General features: G+C 37.5%; 1 protein-coding gene across 1 annotated transcript; it reads left to right on the top strand.

Moving 5' to 3' along the window:
- The first annotated feature begins 16027 nt into the window (after nt 1-16027).
- Toll-7 (Toll-like receptor 7) lies at nt 16028-21044 on the top strand. The gene has a single exon (XM_066281936.1). It carries the CDS (start codon nt 16257-16259, stop codon nt 20193-20195), a length of 3939 nt encoding a protein of 1312 aa, XP_066138033.1. The 5' UTR covers nt 16028-16256; the 3' UTR covers nt 20196-21044.
- The last annotated feature ends 408 nt before the right edge of the window (nt 21045-21452 follow it).

Raw genomic sequence — 21452 nt, 5'->3', positions numbered from 1 at the left:
ATTTCCAACAACTTTTCCATATTTTACTTTCACATTCTCAAAAGTCTCGTCTCTATTATAAAAAAATAGTCCATAAATTATTTTCTCTGTAATATTTTAAAAAGGCAGACAGACGCCTTTTTATATGTCTACTGCCGGCTATTCGAGAGTGAATTTAATATGAAGGAAAATATGCAAAATATGTCCGGGACGTCCACTCATATCATACAAAATGACCATGTTCTTCGCAATTTGTTTTCTTCGCTTTACACGAGAACTAGCTTTATATGCGGCCGTATATTTATGCTTTAGATTCTAATAAGGAGTAAAATTCTATTTTGGAGAGAGAATGCCGCTGGGGGAGCTTTAAGCTTTACGGCTTAGTAATATATATAAACAAGGGGAATTTATCCAAATATCTTTCGGAAAGAGCTTATTAAAGCCGCGGCTTCTCGGTTGCATCTTCGTTCTGAAAGAAAATTTTATTTGCTTGAATTTCGCTTAACGAAACCTAAAACCTTCGCAGCTCATAACATCAATTTATCAAGAATTAATACAGAAAAGGACTCGATACCTAAATAAAGTTACCCGTCGGAAATCGGAATTTCCCATATTTCCAGAATAAAGAAAAAGGAAAATCCGGTGGAAATCGCAAGAAAGCCGAGAGAATGGATCGCAATATTGACTCACGTAGCAATTATTCGATTAAATGAGTGCGATTCGTTTAAGTGTCAAAAAGGGTTTCTTTACTTTTGTTTCTACCACTCTCTTCGCTCACGTTGGTTTCAGATTCGTTTTCCGCCCAGAAATAAATTCAATGTGGAAGAATTGTCTTCTGAGCCAATCTAACTTTATATCTGTCACGTTGTCATAATTCGGCGAAGTACGATTACCATTTTTTTCAAAACCGATTCGATCCGTTAGGCTCACTTATACTTACCGCAATAAATCATCGTTATTGCAACGCATTAATACCGCAAAACAATTTAGAACCCCTGTACAGTGAAGATAACTAATTAGAATTGTGCATAATATCATTCGCAATTAACCTGGCTGAGGCACATCCATAACAATTAAACCCAAAATGTATGAAGGTATTAAATAACCTTTAACGCATTTCACTACTATTAAGTTTGCATTCAGTTTTGTATTCTGTGGTAATTAGGTGAATTAATATTCTAAACTGGGAGCAAATTCTGTAATTGAAAATGCAGAAAAGGGTACGTTAAACTATGCGGTGGCTTAAGTACCGATTTGTTCCGCATCTTTGCGGAATTATCTGCACTGGATTATAATTTGATAGCATTTCGCACTAGTTATTCTAAATAGTGCTACAATAATTAATTGAGCTTGTCCATTATTTAATCAGAATCAGCGACATTATGACCTATATTTCAGAAGAGGGTTCCTGCCATCCTCTTGAGATATAGGACTCATTGCCGTTCTGGAAAATTTACGTGGGAAATCATTATTAATGCTATGTTACGACACCGCTTTTCTAGGAAACCATAGCTTAGGCAGTGCTCCTTAGAGTAGATACTGCTAACTTTCGTGAAAAGAATCCATAATTTTTTTTGATATTCCAAAAACAAAAAATGCTCAAATTCGTTTCAAGGCATTATCCAGAGCTCCTTAATGACGTGCCGCTAAAATTTCTATTTTTACTTTACACGGTAATGCATAATTTAGTAATTAAACTTTTAATTCTGTTTTTGGCTTCGTGTTATATGAAAATTTTTTTTTCAATGTAAACCACTCCACTGATTTTACCAGAAATATACTTCCGAACATAACGTATTTTGTTTAAATTTGGTGGTGTTCATTGAGATTCAACTGAATTTTTATGGAGATTCCATGACGAATTTTTAAGTTTTTTTCCCCCGATTTAGTGCCTTCTGATGCCGAATCAGCAACAGAAGAAAAAAATAAATCCTGGAAATAAGGACGGAATTGAAGAAGTAATAGTAGAATTGAATAATAACACAAATAAAATGGCAGGAAGTTACTTTAGATTTTATAGTTATGTATGGCACTTTTCCGTATTCTGTATGTGTGTATTAATTGGATATATTGGGCGATACGAAATCTTGCCCGAGGACTATCAGAGCTTTGAAGAAATCACCGTTAATATTTACAAATATTACCAGTGTTCATGTGGCTGGGTGTAACATCAAATACAGTGAATCATCTATGAAGCAGAGGTCGATTGTTGGCAAAAGCAGCTATGAAGTTATTTTACTAATTATTTTGGTAACAGTTTAAAACTAAGAATTGGACGAAATTAGTAGTGCCTTAACTTACCCGAAGAGACATTCAAATATAGTATTTTCGCCTCTATGTACATGGAGTTTTAGGGAGTGCAACCAAGAAGCAATTAGACGATTAATAAATGAGAAAGAAAGACACTATTGACGTTGGAGGACGAATCACGTCACAAAAAAATGTTAAATTGTTACGTTCTAAAATATCCATATCTACCTTGGCATTTGTAGAGGTACGATCAAATTAAAGGTATCATGGAATTTGTTTTGGAAGAACGCGTACAAATTTGCATGTGTGTGCGTAATTTGTGTCCTCCAAAATCAGATAGAACTACATCCCTCCACGGACTAAGGCGTACTGTTTGCGAGTCAACGACAGTAACCGATCGTTGACGATGGAAGGGAAAACGGTAGTTTGTCTCTCTCGCACTTATCAATCCCCTAATTGTTTTTTGCTTGCACTCAGTAGAACTCCATGTGCACAGCAGCGAAAAAAGTACTCTATACAAAGAGAAAAATTTTACCACATATTTGCGTTCAATGTTTGATCAAATTACTGTAACATGCAATAAACTATGTCACCAAAACATTTTTTGTTAAGTGTCGAATACTGAAGTTCTTTCACTTTTTAATTCCACATAAATCTCATTTGCTACTTACATTATTATCATCTCTGTTTTATCAAACAACACACGAGTCAAATTCAAGAGGCAAACAATAACGTATTCCATCCAAAACGCTTCTGGAGTGATCTTAATTCTCAAGCTTATTCTGCCAAACACTCTCGATAATAGATCGGGTGCTCTGGCAAACTTTAACCCCACTTCGACAAACTTAAAGATAAGAGGTGGAAACTTTTCAGATAACTCTTTCGTCTTTAAGGACGACGACGCCATTGCCATAGCGTTCTCACGAACTTACATAACTGTGAGATAAAAATGTGCGACAGGGAAACAGTTTTCTTACCATTGTATTGACCGAGAACGAATTTCGTTTTCAGTTGGGAAAGAACAGTTTCCGTTAAGTGGCAGAAATGAGACGACTACAGGCAACAACGCAAACCAAAATTACATTATTGTAATATCATTGCCAAATTCTCAGAAATTAACTGATCGAGGACTAATAAAATGAGTTTTTTTTCTCAATTCGTCATGCCTCAAGCTAGTAGTCTGTATACTCTGCAGTAATGTTAGTAATGATCTACATAGTATTTTGAATTTTTCTTTTGATGGATTATTCAGATCCAGAGGAATAAGATTTGAAGGGACGAACAAATATTGCCCCTCCTCCAGCTAAAGATAAGGCTAAAGCAGCAATTTCAGTATTAATGTTTTTAATTAAACTTTAAAATTAAAAAAAAAACCTAACAAGTTTTCGAGAAATGCTTTAAATTTTCTGAACGACTCCGAAATTATCCCGAAGGCTATAAACACATAACAGGAATGAGCCCCGTTTTAATTTTCCATAAGGCAGGTAAACTTCTGTGCCGGAAGAATTGAATCTTTTAACAGTTCCTTTTTATTGTTCTTTCGCTGGTAAACTTTTTACGAGCCAAGTTTTAATAGTGCCATAAAGTCTTTGTTTTTGTTTACATTTGCCTTTTAGCTGATTAGCTTCCATTTCCTAGATAATTAGTTGCAGTTTCTTGGACTGCTGTATTTTAGCTAGACATTTCAAGAGGTTCATAGTAAATATTTGATTGGATTAGTTATTGAGTTTAAATGCGTTGAAATTTTTGTGATAATCATCTTCGCGAGTTGGGAAAAGTGGAATAAACATGGAGTTCTGGATAAAATGGTGAATGCAGATTTGCGCGTTGAATGGTTATACGAGAATACCTAGGTATTACGTTTCTCGATTTTTCTGAGCTTCGTAAAGAAGTGTTCGTTAATTCCTAAAAAGTCGGAGTGCATCGAAATATTTTATTTTTTCAAAGGAACATAAATACAAAAAATCGTGGAAAGAAAAAACAGGCAGATTAGCTCTTGATGTATACGCACTTTGAAAATTGAAAAAAGTTTAATTCCCTGGCGACCAGTGCTATTAGAAGTAGAGAAAACGCAGAGAAAATAATTTTGTTAAATTCGGTTACAGAAAGTTTCGGCTTTCAATGTAATAAAAATCTAGTTTCCGAATATTTCGTCTAAATAACATATAATGGGCAATTTGGAAAATAATTTCCCCCTTGTACATGATATTGTGAGAAAATGAATAACTATTGTCTACTTCGCTGAAACATTTATGCTAGGAATAACTGGTAGGAAACATAAACAAAGTAAAAATCCCAATATATACTCAAGCGACTTTTACTATTTATTCTTACGGAAAGTATCTCGGACCTCTTTGAGCTTTCTTCTAACATGCAAAAATGTTCTCTGCGTGTTACTGCTTGTTACTTTGTTCCCAACGTTGGGAATAAAAACTGGTGCCGGTTCATAAAAATCTGACGTATATGATATCATACGACACTCTCCCGTTACCATTTATTCCTAAAAAATTGCTTTTACTCGCATGCACAAAATTTTACTTTCTGCACGCGTTTAATGAAGAAAATTATACTGTGGGAAATAACTGATGTGTTAAATAATTTCAGTTATAAACGGCTACTCGCCAAAAGTAGCTAATAATATTTGTGGTTACGGAGAACGAGTTTTTTCAGAGATTACTCTATATTCTTCACTATTATTTGTGCATAAATAGTTAAATTACACAACTACTTTAATTTTATTTACAGAGTAGGAACTAAATTATATACGTATTGGGCGTCACCTCAAAATGTCATATAAATGGTTATTACAGGGTAGCGACTACAATAACGTCGAAAACTCGTTATGAAATTAGTGCCTTGTTCAGGATATCAAATTATATTTAATATTCAATAAAATGCCTTTGAAGGATGTTAGTTATTTGAAAATAAAAAATAAAAATCAGAAGATTCGTTGATAACAATACACAAGAATTAACCATAATGCGTTCAGACCTTATTTTCTTCCAAAGCAACAATGGAGTTCTAGCCCATTGGCCCCATATTGTCCCATATTACTTTAAATTTTGAAAACGGTCCAATACATTTACAGTACATAAATATTCAACTAATTATGTCTATGGCACCTGTTTACTTGTGATCCGACCTTATTAGAACCTCCAGTCGTAGCTGAAGGTGTTCTTATGAGGTTTATATATCTCATAAAAAATATTTACAACGCAACTCTATATACTACGTACATATATATGTTTATGAACTGTTTTGTAACGTGACCCGGAACATATTATTTTGCGGGTTATATCAAAATTTGGTGTCCTCGTGAGAGGAAAGTATGCATCGAACCTGCTTTGTGGAAGCCTGCAACATCATGCATTTTTGAAAATCTTTGGGAACTAACCGTCTATAAGTCGAATACAAACTATGTACCTTTGACTAAAAAATAACATGATAAGGTTTAACTTCAAGGTACCTTAAAAAGGATATTGGAAAATTCATTGTTGATTATAACAAGTAATGTATTTTTAAATGTTCTAATTTTTCAACATAGTCAACATGTGTCATTAGAATATCAGAAATCTACAATTTAAGCGATTACCTGACCCAAATTGATATAGCCAAAAATGAAATTCTGACCCTTTCGGTGTACGACCTTCGATTCGAATCAAACCGAGACCTTCTTACATAATTTTTTATTGGCTCGGAGCCCAAAAAGGAAACGGTAAATTACTCAGTTTATGGAAAAACACTTTTTAGCTGGTAGCCAGTAGTTCAATTGGTTTATGACATGATGCAATAAAAAGAGAAGTAAAATTTTACAACAATTATACAAAATTGCATTTTTGAACTGTTACTTTTCGGGCCTATTGGAAAGAGCCGTAAACTTTTATTTCTGTCTGTTGTAAAAACACATCTCATTGTCACTTTTTCGTTGGTGCTATGTTCGTTAAAAGATGATGTAAATATAACTTGTCGTTATTCCTGTGGAGTTAACCATCTAAGAAGATCCCTATATAATTGTACGAGTATTGTCTCTTTAGTAGAATGCCAACCCACAGCCCTAGTAAATCTACCTGCAACAAAATCCATCCCCAAAGTAATTATAACTTTGGTTGACGCCGTTACAGTCTAAGTCAACTTTTGTTTCCCTAAAGTATTCTTAGACCCGCCACTCCCACTGTCAAAATCTTGAAGGAACTACAGATTTAGTGCCATTTGACTTGACCGGTTCGATAATTGGAGGTATGCTATTTCCTGTAAGCGTGAGGTCTTTCTCCGAAGATACTTAAGATAACAACTATAAAAAGATTAAATCAGATGTAGCTATTCCTTTAAGCTTAATACCATTCGTTGTGTTCGTTTCACTTCTATCCCTATCCTATTTGAAATGCTTTGAGAGTCTGTCCAACGAGAGACCTTTTGTAACTCCTCGGGACCGCTACACTCTCCAAATATTTTACTACATTTTTACCATGCTGCTTCTTTGTCCTTTTTCCGTTTAACCCCCAGCTATACGGAGCATACGTTGGCACACAGAAAATTGTCTTTGATCCCGGCTATTTTTCTTTAAGGGGGAATGTCCTGGTCAAACGTGCCCTTAATTACGTGGGAGAATGAGGAAAACGGAACAAATGAATATAGCCCTTTTCTTCTTTTTATGATATTCCATTCATGATTGTGCTCAAACTTGTTTTTGGTCAGTTACCTGCCTCTTAACAGAGAAGTAATGATTCGGTTTTAATAGATAATACGATCTCGAGGCACTCGAGACTCTTTCGTGTAAGCTTCAAGTGTATATAGAAAACCAATTTTACCAGCGAAATCTTAGTGAATTTCCGCTTATTTTACCTTCTTCGAGGAGCAGTAATGGAAGCAGGTATAGGAGAACTAGATATCCTTTAAGAGTTCAAGAAGGAGCAATTAAATGTTTTGTTGAAAATAAAACTGCTAGCGTTTTCCTTGTGGCAAGAGAGGTAAAAAGACGCTCAGCTTTGAAACTGGAAAAGCCTCACATACGAAAACATCAGACCTTCTCTTGAATAGACGCTAAAGCAGAGTCTGCAAAATTTACTAATACATTCGGAAACCTTTACATATAAGTCTAATAGGCACATTTAAACTTGCCAAAAGCTCCTAATTCGAGTCTGGCATTGTTGCCGATTCACGGTTTAACTACCTCGCAACATGCAGTCACGATTCAAGTTTACTCACCCTTATAAACACGAATTTTGCCAAAGTTTCCTGCGTCCGTTTAGCTTTGAGTTCAACTCCTTCCTGCCTCCTGTCTGGAGTCTAACTGTCAGCTACAAAATCTCGATTCCTGGGGCAAGAGTTTATAGTTGGGCGAACATACACATACGTAATGGATGTGGATGTGAGCCAAAAACTGCGTCAAAGCTTTGCCAAAGATGAGGTACGGGGTATTCTATGATAGTGAATCGTAAATAGTAAACGAGTGTATTGCAGGAGGTGAAAAAATCAATACAGGGACAAAACATTTAACTTGGAGCCAAGGGATTCCCATAGATAGACCACTTTATCGTGCCGAGTGGCGACTGAGTGGTCTCACTCAGCCACTGTATAGAATAGAAGGTAATTTATACACGGTATAAGAAAATGGATTGTAATTAGGAAATGGTGCTTTTGGCCGGTCTACAACGCAGGCCCTTTTGACGTAGACGTTGACTTACACCGATGTACCCGATACTAATCGATAAATTGGCGAGTCGATAATTCTATATGTACATTAATAATTGTATTCATTCGTACAGCTCAATACGGCCGGCGCCCCTAGAATGTCTGGTGTAGGCGGGCAGGGGCTTCTGGTTGACGTCAATTGAAGCAGGAACTCGCTACTTCTTTCAACCAAAGAAAAAATATATTTTATACCGGGTGTTCATTTAAAGAAATTACTATCCTAATTTTTCAAACACGTTCAGCGTCATGAGGATCGTTTTGGATACAACAGAGACGGCTTATGTTACTCTAGGCGGTGGGTCTCAGGACTTTTCTTATGTTCTATAATCAGGAAAAGAAACGGGCGTTGAGTTTTCCAATGAGCCCTTTGGATGTATAGATTTTCTGACGAACGACGCGCGCCACACTGGCTCCTCAGGGTAGGTTGGTTCAAAATCGATGGATTGAAGTGGGAGGCGTTTCCTAGCCACCGAGTGGCGCTGCTCGGTGGCTAACCAAAATATTCATTTTAAGATTTAGGTGCGCTCCAAAATACCTTGTAAATATAAACTGGTTATCGCAATTCAAAGGAATTCTTCGACTGCAGAGATAAAAATTTTAACTTTAACGAAAATTTGTGTTCGAAATCAAGAGAAATTCTTCCACTTCCCAGGAATTTGCCTTTTAAATTGTAGCGATTATTACACGTTTCGTTTATTAGCATCCAGAGAAATTCTTCGAGTCTCACATATTCGTTCTTACGCACATAACTGGGCAAAGCTCGCCTTAAGTTTTTTGCTATTTTGAAGAACTTAAGGCGAACAGGGTTCCGCTTTTTATCCACATAATTATTCTGATGGTCAAATAAACTAATGCTTTGCTAAAATTTACATGGAAAAGTGGAATAGCTGCGCAAAAACCGAACTATCCACTAAAAGCCATTCACATACGATTTCCCCTGTCGTAAAAGGACAAAAAGGGCTCCGACAAGACCTGGGGCAGCAGTAAACCATCGACCTGGCCATTATCCAGCAGGACCGCCCCGAACAGCAAAGGATGCTCTAATCTGAGCTTTGCTCCTCCTGAAACGACATTAATTAGCTGAAAGCTTTTGCCGGCTAAAACCGTCATCTCATCTGCGCTCATTTAAACATAGAATGTCCAGTTTAGTGCTTAATTGTCCTCAGAAATTAAATTTTAGCATTTCACCTTCAAACATTAGAATATAAATGGCGACACTTATGAATTCGACTGTAAGGTCCGACTCTTGGAAATTTAAATCTTAACAGTCTCAATTGTAGAAGGTTAATGTGCCCGAGAGTTAATCCCCGAACAATGGACAGCATCTTCAGAAAATAACCTTAAGTTTAAGCCCCGGCATTTGGAAAAACTATAATCATGGGTATTAGGCTGAAGACTCGGCGTTAATCTGTATTTTGGTGGTCCCATCACACTGTTGTGGCCTTTAACCACATAAAGGACGTCTTAAGTCGATGGCATTTAAAAATATCTCTATGCACCCAAAAGGGTGTCGGTTCTACGCTTAGAATTACTCATTTTTAAGCTGTTTGGTAGTTACAACTGAAGAGTTCACAGTATTTATCTCTGAAAATACTTTAACTGTTATGTCTCACTTTCCAGGTAATAAGTCGGTTTATTACTTGAGAGGTTGTGAAACGTCAATAAATATCCTTGATTCTCCCAACCTTGCATCTGCTACGCAATAAATATGCCGCAATTCGTTTTTTAACAAATCGACCCAAAAAGCAAAGTCGGTTTATTATAACCTCCCATAAATTCCTCTACAGTATACAAGAACAATGAGCTATTGCCCCTCTGTCCGGTTCTGGTAAAATGGCCAAAATCGGATACCTACCAACAGAAAAAAAGGTCGCTCATTCCATTACTGGGCTACACCGAAAACAGTATTTGCCCTCCTCATGATGGAAGGAAGATTGATGGCAGGAGGATTGGGGAAATGCATCGAATTTTAGCACACTTTTTAGCCTATGAACCAAGGAATCGAGAGTGTGTTGACATATCGTCGAAAAGGTGACAACGTAAATGATTCTGTTTGCATCAAAAGAGATACATCATCCTTATCTGGCAGCTCGTAGCTGTTAGATAAATCGCTCCGGATTGAGTTAGTTTGCCATTTGGAAAACGAATTCCAGCCATAAATTCGATTTTTGGAAGGGCAGAATATGTTTGAAACTGTTATTTGTTTCGAAGGCACGTGGTTCCAGATTGACACTTTAAGCCAGAAACTGAAATTATCAAAACATGAAATTCGTCTACCTCGATCCGCAGAGAACACGCTAAATCCTTCAAACAATGCAGTTTGCAAATGCAATTTGAGAATTGAGTACAATGTAAATGGCCGACAATCCAACCGGGAGAATTCGTATCGAACTAGATAGGGAATTCGCAAATGCCACAGACGACGATTTTTTGAAAGCTCTCATTCTACCCTAAATAAATAATGTCTTGATGGGCTGTACAGTTTCAAACAGCGTTCTTTAAGTGAGTTCTTCGACAAATTTCATGAGTTATTTATTGACTAATCAAAGTTGCCAAACTTTGAGACATCTGGAACTTCCAAAATCATTGTTCGCGTTTGCCAAAAAATGTAGCATTTTAGATTACCTAATAAAAATTTCATTTGTTCAATCTTAAATTTTTGTAATTTTCTACCTTTTGAGTATATTAAAGTCTAACAATAAATAAAAACGAAAATTTCGCTATTTTAATGCATGCGTGCATCAGCAATTGTGTACGTCACTTCTCTCTCTAGTTATTTTTCCTGTCGAAGGGAGAATTTGGCTATTTCGTTGCTTTACGCGGGCTAATCTTCCGAATAACCAAAAGAAAAATTCTACACGACGTACCTCGTGTTGGTCAAGGGCTCCACCCTTCAAGTCCCTACCCCTTTACTCACCAATTTTTGCTAACAAGTTCAATAAATTGAAAGATATTTTGAAATGTTAAGTATTAAAAAATTAACATTAAAATACAAGAGGCTGAAGAAAATTAATTACTTCGTTTGAATATAACGGAGATTCATTGATGTTTTTTACAGACAAATTTCTTATGCCTACGGCATCTGAAGTCGACTTTGACATCAATGTTTCTTGAGCGGAAATAACACCTTTATATCTTCTTTAGCTGCTTGGCTGAAAGAGGTCATTCCAATCCTTCGAGGCACCTTACCTTGCTTCTTTTTCCTGATGGACACGTTGCGAGCAACGCTCTATTGACTGCCGGATTTTTCTTCGCAGTGTGTTTCAAATGCCAGGACTATGTAGTCGTCCCTCGATCATAGGTACAGCCAAGCAGCATAATCATCATGCCTGCCATTTTGTAGTAGTATCACATTTGGATCATCGGGATGGATCATACATTTTGGTCCTCGAGTAGGGTCGTATAAATCTGGTTCCTCGAGTCGCACCACATACTTGGTTTCTCTACCCTCAAACCACGTATGGTATTTCCATTCAGAGCGAACAGAAACTGGATCTCAACAATCAATGAAGGTAGATGAAGAAATTCCGTGGAAAAATGAAAGGACGGAGAAAAAAGAAAAGGAGCCAACACAATAACCAACATGACTAACTACTTTTCGGTGATGTTCACACAGTTGACTAAGATATTTTATATTAGGACTAACAGAAGTACCAAGTTCCTCGTTTTCTGAAGTATAAAAATTCGTAATAAATTCATTGTTATGTAGTAAAAAAATGTATTCTGCACCATGCAATACAGACAGAAAGAATTTGTTTTAACAAGTTTACATGAGAGAAAATAGAGCGTGAGGTCGTTAGCTACGTCAACTGCCTGCGCGCAGGGTCATCAGCCAGCCTGCACCCGGTGGCATAGCACCCGGTATTCGGAGGGTTAACAATCATATGATTATATAGTGAAATTACACAAATTTGGCGAACGAAAGCGTTGAAACAACGTTAGTCAGTAAATTAAATAAATTTTTGGACAAATCCGGAAACTGTTCGTTCATATGAGTGACTCATGTGCTTGCTAAGAAACAAAAATTTTGGGTGAGCCTTCGAATGTATTTTGAGCACCACAATGTTTTTTAGGTGTCAATTCTTCGGCACAATGTGTGCGTAATTCCTAAAACTCGTAGCTTACATTGGTCAAGGATTATTATCTACCGCGCTTACACAAAGGGTTTCACATGAAGGGCAAGCATTGAAAAAAAAAGCAAATCTTTCACATGTAACAGTCAAAATATTTCTGGCGAGGAACAATGAGAGGCACGTTGCCAGTGTTAAAACTCAAGGACAAGGACAGCTAAGCAATTTTATGCAACAGCAAAAGAAATGTAGACAAGATTCGTCCGAAGCCGATTTTAAACTAATAAAAATCAAGGCCCTGTAATTGTTATTTTTAAATGTCGTGAAGACCACCCATGATTGTATAAGTATACCGAAATGTCCTGGACCGACAAACACTGGAGCGTCAGTGATTTAGTACACAATTTGTATGTTTAGATTACTAAACTTGGATAAACAAATAATGCACTTTTTAATTTCAATGTTGGTTCAATTTGTCATAAAGTGTCTTATCAGCTTATCATGTGTGTCGCGGAGTGGCACTTTTCGAGGTATTGAACGAGGATTAAAAATTTAAATTCCACCTTAGAAGCGCTTCAGACCTCAATAAATTCTTCGCTTAAAAGCTGCCCTCGGAGATCGTAAATTTTCGAAAATGTTTAGGAAAGTCGGGCATTAGCCCGCCATACCATATACTTATAAAATAGGCTTGATTAAATGATTTTCGTACCCTCTGCGTCAAATTACAGGGCGAATGTCCAGAACACTTAATAATCCGTCTAACTACCCTAACAGTATAATTTTGACCTAAAGGCGCATTATTTTACCATTAAAAAACGGCGGAAATCGTCGAGGTATTAAGCCTGATTTATGATTGTGCCGTCCTATAGGCCCCATCAAAAAACTGATAAATTACGCCATCAAGAGCGTTCTTATAGCATTGAAATATACTGAAGACTCACCTTCCAAAGTGTTTTTGTTGATATGTTTTTGACTTTAAAGTTATCATAGCAGACTACAGTGCTTGGCATTGCACTACAATAACCAACGCAATGCACAATAAAACACATAGCCCTCATAATTACGCGAATGCAATTTTTGGTTGTTAAAGTCTAGATCCATCAAAAAAGGGACTAAAATACAGGGTTTGAACATAACTTACTGCCGGCACATTATCTCAGGTAAAGTTTTTAAAATCGACTTAGGGCATGTAATAGAAAGATGCGCATTGCGTAGGCTGAACTGTTATTTTCTCTTGAGAATTAATTCGTCTGTTTTTATAAAACCATTAAAACATTGTTGGTTTAATGATAAAGACGAAGATGATGATCGGCTATTAATTCAATCTAGGTTTATCATAATCGTTAGAGCCACCAGATGAAGGATGGGAAACGGTTTGGCTTTTTATTAACAACGTGAAAGAGTATATGGAGGATATAAGAGTTAGGGCCACTTTTGGTGTACATCAAATTCGAAGTCAGTATTGTTAGGTTCGAATCACCATTATTCATTTTATAATTTGGTTATAAATTTTTTTGTTTAATCTCTTTAACTACTGTTTTATTATTCTTCGTCTTTTGAATTATTTTTCTATATCTCTGCCCTCTCTTCTGGCAAATTTCACTTGCAACAAAAAATATCGTATTTACAAGTATCATAAATAACTCTCTTCACACCTAATCTATTAAAGTTTTTAAGCCTCCAAAGCATCTATGAAAAGGTTGCGAAATGTTACGAACCCAATTCACTTTTAAGGGTGCTATAAACAATATATATAACTTTTAATTTTTTTAGTGCCACAGTACGTTTGACACTGATTTATTGATGTTTGTGGGAAACTCAGGCCGATATTTCTACTCTTGGAGCAATAAACGCGGTGTTAAGTGAGAACCGTAAAAAACCATAACAGGGCCTAGGGCTGCAAAATGGGTCACAGTCCACAAACTAACTTATAGTTATCTGCAATAAAAATTAAGTTTTTTCCTTTCGGTTGTAAAAAAAGCATTTTTTTGAACGACAGCGCTGTAAATTTTACGGCTTTCGGCAAGGATCTGCACAAATCGTTTTTTAATGTTACCGAAGATTGTCGTGCCTTGTGTAACACAGATGTAATATTACCTAGGATCGTAAACTAAACTGAAACGGCCCTTATAATATTCTTTAGTTTTATTACACACCACTACCCGGAAACCGAAGTCAAGCATCAAGGGCAGCTTTTTGTTAAGTGTAAAAAGCCAAAAGCCACTTTTCACATTCCATTTAGAGGAAGATTGGAATTACTCCCCACACATTCCGTTCCATCTAATTCCTAGAAGCAAATCTTATGAAAAATTACCCAATCTAAATTCAAATTTGTTTTTCCCAAATTTGCACCCACCGGGTCAAGGGGATGATAACATCCCGTCCTTAAGATAAGGCAAATAGACTTTTCGCCCTTTTGATATCTCCTTTTAAATTGAGGATTTCGTCCCAGATTGCTTAATTTATCAAGAAAATTTGCCTGCGAAAGAAGGTCTTTGGTTCATTCATATATGCCAAGTCGAACAGGAAGATATCAAGATTCGTCCTTGTGTCGGGAGGGTCCTGGCCTGGGTTTTATGATTGGGTCATTTGGATATCAACGAGATATCCTACATTTTTCACTTTGGCGACAACTATATACAGAGTGATTTATGACTCATACAATGCGTTTTCGCTTTATGTTTGAGTAAGTTTTAAATCTGTTTTTGATTCCTTACGCAAAGCATAACACTCAGGCTTCAATGATATCGAATTACCCTGAATTATGTTTTATCATATGATTACGTGCTGCATTACATATTGCTTTTAAAATTGCAAACTAAACTGATACAAACTAGCTATTTCATAACGACACTTTTCGATAAGAAGCCACTTTAATTATTTCTAATATCATTCCATAACTATTGACTAAGTAGTGCTTAAATTATGCCTGATGATGGGTGATAGATATAGTGATAGCTGTGATAAATTCAATTTCGATTCGAGTCGATCGATTAAATTCTTATGAAGTGGGTGATTCAGTAATAAGTAAATCGTTTAATAAAAAAAACTTTTAAGGAGTCATTATAAGGTCAAATTTATTCGGTTATTATTATACAACAAAAATAAGATTACTGGACTGATGCAGTCATATAAATTATTCTGTTTGTAAGTAATCAGCGCCGCCGCCCAACCTATTGTTTTTTTATATAGATTTTTTAATACACATTCCAAAATGCAAACAGGGGAAATCCGGAAAGTCTCTCGATCGATTGTGGGAAAACCATAATTTGGAAAAATCTGAAAAGGGGGGGATATACCTAAGTCGTAGGGGGACACGCGTTAAAAATATTTTCAAGATGGCGGCAGCTCCAGTTATACCGAAAGTAGATGTCGACTCGCTTATTTAAAATGGAACGCCCTATATTTTATTGCATTTTTGGATTCTACGATGGATTCTGAACATATTTTATATGAAACGTTTAATAAGTATAATAAGTCAGGAATAAAGAAAATAAATAAAGGAATTGGAAGACTTCGGTTTTTTCGAAATAACTGAAAAACCAAAATAATTTTATAGATCTGTTGGCGTCGTACAATTACCCATTTGAATGCACAGCTTTTCTCATATTTACCTGAATCTGTATCTATTGCCATTTCGGAGGTCCTAATGCTGGACACACGTATCTTGGACACACTGCATTAGCCATGAAACTCTTTCGTAGATTTTCTAGCAGATCGTTGGTGTCACAGATGAGGGTTCTTGCAATGAAGCAAAAATCTCAAAGCAATGAATTCTAATTTGCAATCAACTTACGTTGACTCATAAAATTGCATCTATTTCTCTTCATTCAAAACACAAACATCTTATCGAATCTTGAAAAGAATCTTAATTAACGTATTATCTGTGGTGTTCGACCACTCGAAGAAGTGCATCATTACGTACCGTTCGGTGCTGCCCTTTTCTTGAACAGCGCTTTGTTTAGGAACTAAACGGGCGCTTGCGCGTAGCCCATTCCCCCTAACCGTGCTTATACCGCAGTATCTCTCAGAGCGCTTTCAGTCTAGTTTCAAAGTCGGAGAGAGCTGGAGTTGTATCCATCTCAATCGTAAAGTTCCGACTCGACGATGTTCGTGTCGGGAAGGAAATAAGTTATTTAAGTCGATAACGCGAACTGCTATGGTAACCATAGCAAATGTCGTGCTTTTAGTATTTCGGTTGTGAAATTGTGTAAAAGTGGCCATCGAAGGATTATGTTGAGACTTTGCTTATAACAGCAAATCAAAATGTTGCTCTTAGTTTTTGGTGCTCTATGTCTTGGATTGGGTGGCGCTACGAGGTTCGCGTCCAGTGAGCTCTGCTCCTGGCTCCCAGATAACAACGAAGGAAGTTCGAAAGTGGCTGTGACTTGCAACGTGAGGTTATTAGATGAACATGGAGCCAACCTCACCAACATCCCGCAAGACGTCACCTCTCGCTTGAAAATCACCTGTTCCAGTGCCATATTCTACGAAAGTATCTTGCCGTGGTCGCTGCAAAAGCTCCACGAGCTCGAAGACTTGAAAATAAAAAACTGCAAGCTGCTGAACTTGCAGCAGAATGCCTTCAATGGCATGCAAAACCTCAAAAAGCTGCAAATAAACAGTTTCAACTCCGAGTGGGGTCCGCAAAAGAACTTAGAGCTGGATAGTGCGAGTTTTGAGGGTTTAAAGGAACTTCAAGTTTTGGATCTGTCAGACAACAATATCCGAGCCGTGCCTGAGGGCGCATTGTGTTCCTTGACTAACTTGCAAACTTTGAATCTGACCCGAAACAGAATCCGCAACTCGGAAAGAATAGGAATTAGTGGTCCAGAATGTAGTCCCAGTGAACTTCAAAACTTAGATTTGAGTTTCAACGACATTCGGTTATTGGGCGAGGACAGCGGCTTCTCCAAGTTTCGACGGCTACAAAACCTGAATTTACAATATAACAATGTCACTGACGTGTCCGGGGAAAGTTTAGCCGGACTGGTCAGCCTAAAAACTTTGGACATGTCGAATAATAAGATCGGAACTTTGCCTCAAGGATTGTTCGCCGGATCTCCTGAGTTGAAAGAAGTTCACTTACAAAATAACTCTTTGTACTCTTTGGCTAAGGGATTATTCCATCGTTTGGAGCAACTTCTCGTGCTGGATTTAAGCGGAAATCAACTTACCAGCATTCATGTCGGCAACGGGACTTTTACAGGGCTTATTCGCTTGATTGTCCTAAACCTCTCTCACAACGCCTTAACTCGTATCGATTCCAGGACTTTTAAGGACTTATTCTTCTTGCAAATCCTAGATTTAAAGAACAACTCCATAGGCTTTATAGAGGACAATGCCTTTTTGCCTCTCTACAATTTACACACTTTAAATTTGGCAGAGAATCGTTTGAATACCATCGGACCTCATTTATTCAATGGACTCTATGTGCTGAGTAAATTAACCTTAAACAACAATTTGATAGTGACTGTTGATGCTCGCGCTTTCCAAAACTGTTCGGCGCTGAAGGAATTGGATTTAAGCTCGAATGCTTTGGCCGAAGTTCCCGAGGCAGTCCAGGAACTTTCTTTTTTAAAGACGCTGGATCTGGGCGAGAATCAAATAAGTGAATTCCGGAATGGCTCGTTCAGGAATTTAAATCAACTGACCGGATTAAGGCTGATCGATAACACTATCGGAAATTTAACTCGGGGAATGTTGTGGGACTTGCCTAGTTTGCAGGTCCTGAATTTGGCCAAAAACAAAATTCAAAACATTGAGAGAGGCACTTTTGAAAGAAATATCCAAGTCGAGGCAATTAGGCTGGATGAAAACTTCCTAACGGATATTAATGGGGTTTTCGCTACGCTGGCCACATTGTTGTGGTTGAATTTATCTGAAAACCACTTAGTATGGTTTGATTATGCCTTTATACCAAGCAACTTGAAGTGGCTGGATATTCATGGCAACTTTATAGAGCACTTGGGCAACTACTACAAAATCCAAGACGAAATTGGGGTGAAAACATTAGATGCTAGCCACAATAGGATTACTGATATTTCTTCAATGTCTATCCCCAACAGTGTGGAACTTCTGTTCATAAACAACAATTTTATTAAGAAAATCCACGCAAACACTTTCTTGGATAAAACTAATTTGGCTCGAGTGGACATGTATGCAAATGATCTAACCAGTGTAGACATAAATGCTCTAAGACTCACCCCAGTCCCTACTAACAGGTCGCTTCCTGAAGTTTACCTCGGGGGTAACCCCTTCCACTGCGACTGCACCATGGAATGGTTACAAGCCATCAACAGCATGTCTGGATCAAGACAATACCCCAAAGTAATGGATGCAGATAATGTGATGTGCAAGATGACTCATTCCAGAGGTATGACCCACATGCCTCTTAGCCAATCCAAGCCGTCTGATTTTCTTTGTACATATGAAACTCACTGCTTTACTTTATGTCACTGCTGCGATTTTGATGCTTGCGATTGTGAAATGACCTGCCCTAACAACTGCAGCTGCTACCATGATCAAACGTGGAACACTAACGTTGTAGATTGTTCAGGGCAAGGAGCCGCCGAGATACCTCAGAAAATCCCTATGGATGCCACAGAGGTTTATCTAGACGGTAATTATATCAAGGAACTGCACAATCATGCCTTCATTGGGAGAAAGAATTTAAAAACCCTATTTGTGAATAGCAGCAATGTAGAATCTATCCAGAACAGCACATTTAATAGCTTGCACTCTTTGCAAGTGTTGCATTTGGAAGACAACAGATTGAGGCAATTGAAAGGTTATGAGTTCGAGCATTTAGAGAACCTAAGGGAGCTTTACCTGCAAAATAACATAATAGAAACCATGAGTAACAAGACTTTCGACCCGTTGACTTCTTTGGAGGTGCTTCGCCTGGATGGAAATAAACTTACTATATTCCCTGTGTGGCAGCTTGCTTACAAACAACGATTGAAGCAAATATTCATCGCCGGGAATCCCTGGTCTTGTCGTTGCAAGTTTCTGCAAGGTCTCACATCATGGGTCGCTGATAATGCGGTCAAAGTGGTGGACAGTGCAAATGTGATGTGCTCAATACCGGAGACAAAACCAGCTCAAAGCCGTGAACTAGACTTTAACACTACGGTGTGCAGTGACTACTACGCGGGCAATTCTGTGATAGACTCAATGCTGGTAAGTGATTATTGGCCCATGGTTGTAGTGACTCTATGTATAGTGATTCTCATGCTGCTCGCCATAGTGCTCTGGTTCGTTTTTAGAGACCCTGTCCGCGTGTGGCTGTATTCGCGATACGGGGTTCGATTGTGCAATTTTAGGGACTCTAGTTCGAAGCAGTTTGACGATAGTGACAAACTCTATGACGCCTTTGTGTGTTATAGCCCTAAAGACGAAGAGTGGGTGGTTCATAATTTGTCCGGGGAGCTTGAGCCTCGATATCAACTGTGCTTACACTATAGAGACCTTTCGAACACTGCTTATAACCAACATGCCGCTTCAGCAGTGTTGGAAGCCTCAGAAGCGAGCAGGAGACTTATTATGATCCTCACAAGGAACTTTATCGAGACTGAATGGGCTAGATTTGACTTGAGGCAGGCCTTTCATGAAGCTCTGAAAGGGCGGGTGTATAAACTAGTAATAATCGAGGATGGTCCGTTTCAAGAAGTTATAATGGATCCAGAATTGAGGTTGTACTTCAAAACCGCTGAACGTGTCAGATGGGGCGAACGAAGGTTTTGGGAGAGGCTGAAGTACGCCCTTCCCCCCGTAGAAACTAGAGGAAAAATCAACGCAAATTATCGGCGTAATATTAACAATTACACCATAGATTCGAGGGTGGTGGCCAATGGAACCCATCATTCGCATCACCATTTCCCTGAAAAGATCAGGTCCCAAGGACCACCCTCGCCTAGTATGCAAATGATTCCTCCTCCTGCCTACTCCGCAGGAGTTCCTCAAGAGGCGGAGGATGCCAATTATTCCTCTGCAACTACTGCCACACCATCTCCTAGGCCTTCGAGGCGCGTTACGCAAGAACCAAGGCCGATTTCTGATCACATATATTCTAGTATAGACTCAGATTATAGTACGTTGGAGAGAGGGGCTTCAGCTAGGAGGGGCGTACCTCAGCAGTGGCGTCCACACGTGGTGTTGCAGGCCTCTGGGGCCCACAATGGCGGACAGGCCTATCTTGTGTGATAATTTTCCTGACTGACTAGGTATATATTTTTCGAATTGAAAGACTTAAAAAATTACGGTTTTTTGTGACATATTACGCGTTTTTGGGGTCGCGGGAGATTTTGTTCGGTTTTGACAGGGTTTAATCCGGGAAATTTGAGTATTTTCTGTATTGATGCATGTGTAAACTGTAGAGTATCATTATATAGTTTCTAGTCATACATAGACCAGCAATACTGAAATTGTATTAATTTTATTCTCTTTTCTTGACAAATTTTAGGGTCCGCTTGTATATTTATATATTCTAAAAATCATAATACTTAGGCAGAAACATTATCTTATCGATTCAAATAGTTTCCATATACCTTCTACAAGCATAAAATATCTAATTTTTGATATCGATGCACTGTGGTAAATAGTAATAAAGATAATGAACCTAATTAAATTGAGGGTAATTTTGAGGACAAAAGTTTGTTTCATTCCTTAATTCTGTTATTTTTTATTGATTTTTTAATTACAATTGACAATTTTTTATAAATAGGTTGAAGCGCAAATTGCAAATATGAATAAGATATGTCACAAACAAATTGTATGTACAGATGACGCGACTTATAGCTATTAGGTGCAAGATAACATGTAATTATTTTCCTCTTGTATTATTTTTGTACAGTCCTGTAAATAGATATATTTATTTGTTCAACCATTATTGGTTTGTACTATGTGTATATTTTCTACAACTGCAAAACGAATTATATAATAAACATCCTGTAAATAGATATATTTATTTGTTCAACCATTATTGGTTTGTACTATGTGTATATTTTTTACAACTGCAAAACGAATTATATAATAAACATGATGTGAAATTTACTTTTTCGGGTGTTTTCTTTATCGATTTTACCCCAAGATCTTGTTCGATGGATGGCAATACATTTTTGGGAGTGGGATAATATTTGAGCTGGAATATTGAATTTTTTATTATGTTTTGATGATGGAAGTAAAAGATATGTCAGTCGTATAAATTGAAAACAGGGAAGAATCAAATTTATCTCCTGGTAAATTTGAAAATAATGTCTGAAATTGGAAAGGTTTTTAGGAAGAATTTTTATGGGTACATGTAGGTATGGGTTTCTACATTTAACTATGTACTAATGGATTTTACACCACGCATCGGTGATAGTGCAGAGAGATAAGCTGCGCAGGGAACATTTTAAGTTTAAGACACCACTGCCGATACCAGTTTATCTTAATGAAACGAGCCTGGGTTTTGCAAATTCA

The sequence above is a fragment of the Euwallacea fornicatus genome, chromosome 5 (assembly GCF_040115645.1).
Source record: "Euwallacea fornicatus isolate EFF26 chromosome 5, ASM4011564v1, whole genome shotgun sequence".
In the NCBI taxonomy this organism is placed as follows: domain Eukaryota; kingdom Metazoa; phylum Arthropoda; class Insecta; order Coleoptera; family Curculionidae; genus Euwallacea; species Euwallacea fornicatus.
The sequence above is the reverse complement of the archived record's forward strand: the minus strand, read 5'-3'. Positions and strand labels throughout refer to the sequence as shown.

Bases quoted from the DNA above. Each gene is read 5' to 3' on its own strand.
- Toll-7 (XM_066281936.1), top strand. From the start codon at position 16,257: ATGTTGCTCTTAGTTTTTGGTGCTCTATGTCTTGGATTGGGTGGCGCT.